Source organism: Dendropsophus ebraccatus, chromosome 9, assembly GCF_027789765.1.
Source record: "Dendropsophus ebraccatus isolate aDenEbr1 chromosome 9, aDenEbr1.pat, whole genome shotgun sequence".
NCBI lineage: Eukaryota > Metazoa > Chordata > Amphibia > Anura > Hylidae > Dendropsophus > Dendropsophus ebraccatus.
Window position 1 is genome coordinate 41,951,685 of NC_091462.1, and position 10,398 is coordinate 41,962,082.

Consider the following 10,398-nt stretch of genomic DNA (forward strand, 5'->3'; position numbering starts at 1 on the left):
AACAATGTACCTAGTGGTACATTCGCTTTAAGCATTTTACATGCAATATGGTTTACTGGGCTGATGGTCAGTTGAGTGGCTTATCTATGTCCTGCTAAGATATACATGTTCATTGTTTTACAGTGGGGAAAAAAAGTATTTAGTCAGTCACCAATAGTGTAAGTTCTACCACTTAAAAAGATGACACCATATGAGTTGACACCATATGTAGACCTCAACTATGGGAGACAAAATGAGAAAACAAATCCAGAAAATCACATTGTCTGATTTTGTAAGAATTTATTTGCAAATTATGGTGGAAAATAAGTATTTGGTCAGTAACAAAATTTCATCTCAATACTTTGTTATATATTCTTTGTTGGCAATGACAGAGGCAATGTCAAACGTTTTCTGTAAGTATTCACAAGGTTGGCACACACTGTTGTTGGTATGTTGGCCCATTCCTCCATGCAGATCTCCTCTAGAGCAGTGATGTTTTGGGGCTGTCGTTTGGCAACACGGACTTTCAACTCCCTCCAAAAGTTTTCTATAGGGTTGAGTTCTGGAGACTGGCTAGGCCACTCCAGGACCTTGAAATGCTTCTTGCGAAGCCACTCCTTCGTTGTTCTGGCGGTGTGCTTTGGATCATTGTCATGTTGAAAGACCCAGCCACGTTTCATCTTCAATGCTCTTGCTGATGGAAGGAGGTTTGCACTCAAAATCTCACAATACATGGCCCCATTCATTCTTTCATGTACCCGGATCAGTCGTCCTGGCCCTTTTGCAGAGAAACAGCCCCAAAGCATGATGTTTCCACCCCCATGCTTTACAGTAAGTATGGTGTTTGATGGATGCAACTCAGTATTCTTTTTCCTCCAAACAGTGTTTCTACCAAACAGTTCCACATTGGTTTCATCAGACCATAGGACATTCTCCCAATACTCTTCTGGATCATCCAAATGCTCTCTAGAAAACTTCAGATGGGCCCGGACATGTACTGGCTTAAGCAGTGGGACACGTCTGGCAATGCAGGATCTGAGTCCCTGGCGGTAGTGTGTTATTGATGGTAGGCTTTGTTACATTGGTCCCAGCTCTCTGCAGTTCATTCACTAGGTCATTTTGACCCCACGGGGTGAGATTCTGCGTGGAGCCCCAGATCGAGGGAGATTATCAGTGGTCTTGAATGTCTTCCATTTTCTAATTATTGCTCCCACAGTTGATTTCTTCACTCCAAGCTGGTTGCCTATTGCAGATTCAGTCTTTCCAGCCTGGTGCAGGGCTACAATTTTGTTTCTGGTGTCCTTTGACAGCTCTTTGGTCTTCACCATAGTGGAGTTTGGAGTCTGACTGTTTGAAGGTGTGCACATGTGTCTTTTTATACTGATAACAAGTTTAAACAGGTGCCATTACTACAGGTAATGAGTGGAGGAAAGAGGAGACTCTTAAAGAAGAAGTTACAGGTCTGTGAGAGCCAGAAATCTTGATTGTTTGTAGATGACCAAATACTTATTTTCCACCATAATTTGCAAATAAATTCTTACAAAATCAGACAATGTGCTTTTCGGGATTTGTTTTCTCATTTTGTCTCTCATAGTTGAGGTCTACATATGATGTAAATTACAGGCGACTCTCATCTTTTTATAATATGCCTACATCTTCTACATGAGCTAGTTAATGTGATTCGTTATCTATAGTGATATTTTGATGTCCACCAGTTAACAATCTTGCTTGCTCCTGCAGACTGTGAGAAACGTTGTGGTGCTCTGGATATTGTCTTTATTATTGACAGCTCTGAGAGTATTGGATATACAAACTTTACTTTGGAGAAGAACTTTGTCATCAATGTTGTCAGCAAACTTGGATCCATTGCTAAAGATCCAAATGCCGATATAGGTAAGTTATATGTAGACATGGAAGAAACTACTCAACACACCGTTTACTCCACAGGGTGCCACATGTCAATCACAGGAGACGCCAAGTCCTGAATGTCCACATTTGCAATAAATATACTGACACGTAAATGCGTTTTCAAGCAATTCTTAAGCTTTATTAAATTTCCACATTATAATTTCCCAACTTTATGTTTTAATCCAACCTTAAATGTCCAATATTCCAACACCCACGAGTGTGAACACATTCAAGGGACTCCGTCTTCACACCAAGCATGGACGTTACAGAAGTCCTTGTGTCCTTAGCTGGCGTAAGCATGCAACATTTTGGAGGCCACACCCTCCTTTGTCAAGGAGGGTGACAAAGGAGGGTGTGGCCTTCAAAACATATGGGATTCTTGTTTCAATGGACTGGTAGTGCACATACTTGACAGACGCTTCTTTAATCATCTAGTACGATGAGCTACCATTGAGGCCAGGAAGCCTTCACTCATGAGTTAGGTGCAGGTCCAAGTGGTGGACAAACATCTATCAGACATTTATGACATAGCTTTTGGATGTGCTATAAATGTAAATTTTACAATGTGATGTGTAATGAAGCTTTGCTATTATTCTTGTAATTTAGGTAACCTTGTAATTTAAGTACATCATAACCTAGAAAGATTTCACCTTGTAGGTACCCGAGTTGGTGTTGTTCAGTACAGTCATGAAGGCACATTTGAAGCCATTCAACTCAATGACCCCCGCATTGACTCTCTATCAAGCTTCAAGGAGGCAGTGAAACGCCTTGAGTGGATTGCTGGAGGAACATGGACCCCATCCGCTTTGCAGTTTGCCTACAACCAGCTGATCAAGGAGACAAGACGAGACAAAGCTAAAGTCTTTGCTGTGGTCATCACTGACGGACGTCACGATCCAAGAGATCCTGATGATCGTCTAACGTCACTTTGCAACCGCAATGTTATAGTTAATGCTATTGGTATTGGCGATATGTTTAACAAAGAAGATGACTCGGAAACCCTGACGTCCATCGCCTGTGACAATAAACAGCAAGTCCAGAAGATGAAACTCTTCTCTGAGCTGGTAGCGGATGAATTCATCAACAACATGGAACAACTGCTGTGCCCAGGTGAGGAAATGCCTTTATGGCGATAGTTTACTGATGTATAAAATACATAGCTTTAGGTCAACCACGTCTATATATTAGTAGCCTGAAATAACTGAGCCTTATTGTGTAAATCTTCTTTCTGCTGTCTACACGTTGGACAAGAATGTTGGTCTATACTGTATATAAAGAATGTTATTGCACTACATGCCCTTAAATACAGTCATTGTATTGCTTTTAATACCTCTTATTTTTATTATAGACCCTGTGGTTGTGTGTCCAGATCTGCCATGTCAAGCAGGTAATATATTTTACATTATTATTATAAGTATAGTTATAATAGATTATTCTAGGTCTAGTAATGGCTGATCCTGGAAGTGTTCTTGTGAGTGTGTGCATAAGCCATTGTCTAACGTTTATGATCATAGCGGCTTTTATATGTTTCTTTGCTTTGCTGCATTGTATAATAGATATGTTGGTTCTATTATATAGCAGTTCTATATCTACATGACCACACTCTACAAAGTTAATAGAAAAGCCATTTATGGCTACTTAATGCCCATCTAATACCTAAATGCTAACTATTTTGGCTAATCTCATCCATGTTTCTTCCAACTTTTTTTGTACTGATACATAAAAGTGATTTTTCAGAAAGTCAAACTTAAAGAGGTATTCCAGGAAAAAATGACTTTTCCCCTGTCCACAGGATAGGGGAAAAGTAGGAGGTCGCAGGGCATCAGACCTCTGTATCCCCCACTATCTCTGTAATGGGCTCTGCTGGCTCTGTTATGAATAGAATGGCGAGTCCACAACCCACAGCTCTATTCATTACTATGGAGCCGACGGAAAAAGATGAGTACATCGCTCTTCAGCGTACTCAGCTCTTTCCGTCACTCCATAGGAATGAGTACAGGCGCGGGTCACGTGCCGGACTTGCGGTTCTATTCATAACAGATCCAACGAGGCCCATTACAGAGATCATGGGGGGGTACAGAGGTCGGATGCCCCGCGACCTCCTACTTTTCCTCTATTCTGTGGATAGGTGAAAAGTCATTTTTTTCCTTTTTAACCTTAAAAGTCAGATATGTAGTGATGAGCGAATACTGTTCGATCGAATAGATATTCGATCGAACAGTGAGATATTCGAATATTCGATATTCGTCCGAATATCCCACGAATATTCGATAAATATTCAATAAGCTTTCAAATCCCCCAGCTTCTGGTTTTACCCTCCAAATGGTCAAATAGATGTTTTTCACTAATCGAATACTTGTTCCCATAGACTTAAATGGAATCGAATATTCGATCGAATATTCGAATATTCGTGGGATATTCGGACGAATATCGAATATTCGCGGGATATTCGGACGAATATCGAATATTTGAATATCTCACTATTCGCTCATCACTACAGATATGTACACATTTCTTTTCGACACATACAAATACAAAGCACTGAGACTTTTAGCAAGATATCTTTTCTCAGCTTCTTCTATAGTTAGTTTGCACTTGCTGTCCCTGGCAGATTCATAACTCGTTACACATGAAAAAGCTGTCAGCTGAATTTTTGTTTGGACGACAGCTATCACTTCAAATTCCCTCATGCACAAGCACACATGGGTGTTTAACATAAGAGGGGAAGGAATAAGCTGCTGCCAGAAATCTGCCGCCTATCTCCTTGAGAACTAAAGGATTGGGCTGTCCTTTACCCTCCCTGATATCAGTTATTGGGGCGAGTTGGCCACCAAATATCTGAGATGGCCATCTGGGCCTGAACAGTATCTTCTACATACTGTATCAGGAAGCGATGTTCTCTCAATGCTTTGATCTTCTCAGTAGAAGTACAATGGAAGCCTTTACACCCTTCCTTCCAATAAAATAATTATAGTTTAGCGTCAAAGAATCACAGTTGTATTCACACTTTAAATCTGTAGCCAATAATTTGCAAATCTCCACTGCATGATATCATGACCCATGTTTCCTACAGTTTCTGATATTACTAATACCTATCTGGCCTGGACAATTTGGATAAGCGGAAGACACATAGTAAAACGTAGTGGTCAAGGATGCCAAAATAAGGAAGGGCAGAAGAGACGTCTTCATTCTATAAGCAGTTTAATGTGTACTGTCTCGGGGGAAAGGGAACCCTGACCCTGTCCTTCTGGCCCTCACTTGCAGGTGGGAGGGGAGATAACCCCGAAACTATCGTTAATTACGACCTTAATGAAGAAGGTGTGGAGATCGCCTTTCCTAAAACAATCCCTCAGGTTGCTGAATTCCTTGAGTCTCAGAAGGTGCCTTCCGAGCCCCCAACGCAGTCCCAGCTGATTGCTATGATGGTTTATACAGCTGAAAGGGCCAAATTCTCCAGCGGAGAGGAGAGGCAGAACTGGACCGGGCTCTTTGTTGATTCTTTTAGAAAGGTTCACGCAGACATTGTAGGCGATGCCAATGCACTGACTGGACTTTGCTAACACAGTTTTCTTGTTCCACATTTGTCATAGAGGCAATGTGTACCTGTTACGGGTTTAACAGGCGTATATGACGAGGTTTATGAGTGTTCCCAATGTATAATTAATACTAAGTAGATGTACATAAAAAGCAGAGATATATAGAGCTATATCCCAGACAGGACTCTGGCATGGCCAAATTATTATTAAAGATATATATTAAATTTTCTGTAATGTAATTTATTACACTTACATAAAATATAATATAGGTGCAAATAACATTTTACTAAAATTGCTCTTAATTTATCTGTACATTTAGTAATGCTTACTTCCCCCCAACACTTGAAATTTAAGGGTTTTACCTAGAGTGCCTATCAATAGTATAGGCCATCACTATGGGTCATCAGATTAGTGGGGTATAAGTATTATCCATCACTAGGGATCATCAGATTAGTGGATGATGACTCTTGCGATCCTCAATGATCAGCTGTTTGAAGGGGCCATGCACACTTGTTGAGTAAAGCAGTCTCTATTTTAGACATGGGTCCTCACTCTGTACACTTAGTAGTATCTGTGCAGTGTACTTTAGCCTTGTCCTATTGACTTGAATGGAACATGGCTGCGGCACACTTCTCTGCCACTCCTCAGTGTACGTTGCACAGAAGTACAGGGCAGTCTTAACAAATAAGAAGCTGCTGCTCTAACCTGTGAGTGAGAGCTCTTTAATCGGCTGATCGGCTGAGCTGCTGAAAGTCAGTCACCCACCAACCTGATGCTAATGGCCTATTCTGGGTTTGGGTCACCATTAATAATCTTATCCAGGAATAACCCTTTAAAATTTTAATTCAGGTGCCCTTAAAGTGTCCCTGTTAAGACATGTCAAAGGTATTGATCAGTTGGGGTCTTGGTGTCCAGACCCCACCTATTACATAGAGACATGAGAAGCATTTGCTGGCTATAGGAGATGGCCTGTAAAGACGTACAATGGAGATGGTCTCTGCCAAGGAGAAAAGAGCTCAACCAGCAACCAGCAAGCTGTACAACTAGACCGATCAACATCTGACATGTTTCTAGGACATGTAAAAAAAAACATGTTCTAGAATAGTAAAAATTTAATCAACTACTCTCCCTTCTCTTCAAAGTAATATTTGTAGGGTTTGAGGGAATTGGGTACTTGTTAATAGTTGCTTTAGTTGTTCAGGCGCAATGTGCCTTACTTTCCATGCTAATAAAATATAAACAAGTTAAAGGAAAAATCTCTATAAAGTTCTAAAACCCTGCAAATAACCGCATGTATAACAGCTTCCAGACTGGGAATTGTAACCCCAGGCAGTCAGCTTTTGTCACTGGGAAATGCCCCTTGGTCATACATTATGTCTGCAGAGACCTCTACAGGGGAAAATGTAGCATTATACGGCAGTTATTTGTGAGCAGGTCTCCTCTCTGGCTCTTAGAAGGAAGTCCTGACAAGGGGAACCCCCACTTTGATGTATATACTAGCATGGCAAATGGCAGTAAGGTTGTTGTCATGAAACAACCCCTTAATAAATGACAACAAATGGCTTTGTTTAGTTAATTGTATTCTATGGATTGCACAGACAATTGCTTCGTAGTACCTGTCCTTCATTATCTACTTTCACTGTTTTTGTGTTTTTTTTCTGCTTTTGTGATTTTGTCTTCATTGCGCTGCTTTATGGGATGTATACATGTTTGTATGTGCTCTGGTGTGGATGTGTACAAAGAAAAAGAGTGATAACTGCAACATACACTGAGTTATGCCCTTATAGTTCTTACCACAAAGAAGCAGATTTATATAATGAAAAGTAGATTTATGATTATTACTTGTCTCAGTAATAAATATAATATTAAAATATGGCAATGTTAATGGTGCTTATAGGAATGTACAATTATACTTTTTAGGCTATGTTCACACATCATCTCTATTATAAAAAAAAAAACAGTTATAAGTCATTTTCCTATGATGAAACCTATTTTCAACTCTCTAACAATACTGTCTACAATAAATAAACCTACATTGCTAACTAAAATTATTTCACTATTTTCCTGTGATGTACTATTTTTCCTTTTTGATGTAAACTGTTTGCTTTGTTGTCTTTATTGCACCCCTTCCTGTCTAATGTACATCCTGTAATGTGCTTCCTTTTCCTGTTGTACACTTTAGACAGGAATTCAGCCAACTCTACCTCCCACCACACTGACTTCACAATAAACCCATCCACCCATGCAGCCCCACATGGTGAGAGTTCAGAGTTGGCTAAATTCCCACATAAAGAGTACAACTAGAATAGGTGGGGCAATGAAGATTAAAGAGCAGATAGATTGCATCAGAAGCATAAAAGAAAGCACGAAAGGCAGTTAAAATAGGTTCCATCATTAGGAAGTCCCTCAAATGTAGGTATGACTGATTCCTTTGTAGCCCCTATAGCTGCCCTATTAAGGATGGTGCAAGGGAAATATGACTTTTCCTGAAAACATGCTGTGACATTGCCTTTTTTTTGGGGGGGGGGGGGGGTACCAAAATATTGCTCTCCCACCACTGCTATTCTCTTATCAGAACCCATTCTGCTACTTTTTAATTAATCTGCTAATATATTGGGGGGACATTGCGCGTGCAAGTCCCTATTAGACAGCCAAACCTATACTTATTGAGCTACAGTATATACATGCATGCAGGTATGATCAGTATATTTAGTGAGTATATCAGCTGTATACATAGTATATGTACACCTTTTTCCCACAGAACTTGCAGTTGCACAATGCACTCAGCGCCCAGTGGATGTTGTCTTCCTTCTGGATAGCTCTGAACGTATGGGAAAGCAAAACTTCAGACAAGCAACAACATTTATCGAGGAGGTATCTAGACGCCTGTCTCTGTCAAGGACTGATACTGACTCTAACAATGCTCGGGTGGCCCTATTACAGTATGGCGGAAAGGATGAGCAAGCTGTGGTATTTCCACTTACCCATAATCTAACTGAGATTTACCAAGGTCTATCGCGTCTTACCTACTATGACTCGTCCTCCAATATTGGAAATGCCATTGTGTACGCCATCAATAATATCGTTGGGGACAGCAGGAGAGGTGCAAGGAAGTTTGCAGAAACTTCATTTATCCTCATCACCGATGGCGTCACTGGTCAGGAGGGTCTGGAGGAGTCAGTGACAGCCATGAAAAAGCATAATGTTGTGCCTACTTTGGTGTCTGTTGGATCAGACCTTGACGTACAGGTGCTAAAGAAGCTGAGTTTAGGAGAGGGAGCGGCCATCTTTAAGGAGAAAGATTATGCCAGACTCACTGAGAATGCATTCATGGACAGATTTGTGAATTGGGTTTGTTAAACACAAGCCAAGATTTATCAAGAAATGAGAAAACATGGATCCTATCCCCATAAGCAGTGCATAATGCTCTTGAGATTGACCATTTCTGTAACAGAAAACTTTCAGTGTCTTATGAGCTTTATGTACTGAATCAACTGGCCCCATGCTGCAAAATGTTCTACAATTGTTATTCTTCCTTATCAATCAAAATCAATAGAAACTTCCAACTTCTCATGTCTTGATAAATCATGACCTACATAAAAACATTAAAACACACACACAAAAAAACACATACACCAATACATACATGGACAGACACAGACTTGGGGGGTATAGTTCTTTCAAAAGGAACAGTGAAATACACTATCGTGAACACAAGACATAGGGGTCGGGAAGTGTACACATATACAACAACATTCAATTGCAGGTTAATGGGTATAACTAATTTTGTTTCTAAAATAGGAATCTTTTGTGTTGTAACGGGAAACCATTCTTGGGTGTGCGCAATGCATTGTCTCATGCTCAAGTGTGGTCAGTGTCACATTCATGCGGTGCTAACTGCAGGTCACATGTCGTGGTGTCCTGAATCTTAAACCTGTGGCAGGGGACGTAATGGGGCAAAGGGTTGGTGACATAGAAATGTATTTTTGTACATCTGAAAAAGGGAAAAAGGAGATCTGGCCCCTAAAAAACAGCTTGTTGTCAAGTGACGCAGCTAGCCAGGAATTAGGAGACCATCTTTTGTTTGTCCTGGAATACCCTGCTGTAAAGACAATAAAGTGTTCTCCTGTCATGTTGTGTCTTTCTTTATTCATGGAGTACTGGTAAATAAGTGCATTCAGTAGGCAATATATGGGGGCATATAAGAGTTAAAGGGGAACTATCAGCAGTTTAGATTAGCCGGGGAGCGGGGAGGAAGGCGTGTGTCTTACCTTCCTCCTCGGCACCGTTCCAGTACAGTTAGTAGTTGAAGCCACTGTCCAGAGCACCGTTAAGAGCACTGCCCGTCCCCCATTATGCTGATCCGGGCCGAATTTGCAATTTGGGGGGAGGGCAGTGCTCCTAACAGTCCTCCGGACTCTGCAGATAACTTATGGTGTGAAATACTACATCTAGTGCCGTCAAACCAGAGGTACGCTATAAAGGTTTTTTTTTAATGATGAAACATCTATTAGTAAAGGAAGTTTAGGCCACCATACACATTAAATAGTTGTCAGGTCCTGCAGTTTATGGCAAGTTTACACAACACTTATCCAATGTATATGTAGTGGAACATGTTTTATCCCATTGTCTATTTGGTCTCTAGGATTGGACCTTTCACTGGACATGACTCATTTTCATTTTGTTTAACCTCACACGTATAAAAATGCACATTAGACAGATAGTTGTCATTTTTCAGTTCCTTCCACAGTGCCATCATTTTTTAATCTGTTTAAAAAGGGCTCACGGTTCCAGATAATAAGCAATGTAAGTCTTAGTGTCTGTCATAGATAGCCCCTTAAGTGCCTGTTACAAATGCCTATATAAAGTGTCAACGACAGGTGCCCCAACAGGGTTCTTCAGCTGGGCACTCACCTTTTATGACAACTGCACTAGGATATAAGACATCAGGTCGATGTGCCACTGTTTGTCCCTG

The 10,398-nt window shown here is 40.7% G+C and overlaps 1 protein-coding gene across 2 annotated transcripts in view; it reads left to right on the plus strand.

The window, feature by feature from the left end:
- The window catches only part of COL6A2 (collagen type VI alpha 2 chain), a 35,954-nt gene extending 26,399 nt beyond the window's left edge, over positions 1 to 9,555 (plus strand). Inside the window, exons 25-28 of one of the 2 annotated variants that reach the window (XM_069983080.1) lie at positions 1,720 to 1,872; positions 2,545 to 2,997; positions 3,236 to 3,274; positions 5,152 to 6,961. In XM_069983080.1, coding sequence (XP_069839181.1) covers positions 1,720 to 1,872; positions 2,545 to 2,997; positions 3,236 to 3,274; positions 5,152 to 5,447 — 941 coding nt within the window. In that variant the 3' untranslated portion in view covers positions 5,448 to 6,961. Of the gene's footprint in view, positions 1 to 1,719; positions 1,873 to 2,544; positions 2,998 to 3,235; positions 3,275 to 5,151; positions 6,962 to 8,184 lie in introns of those variants that run through there. The other variant, XM_069983079.1, reaches the window with a different exon arrangement.
- Positions 9,556 to 10,398: the final 843 nt, after the last annotated feature.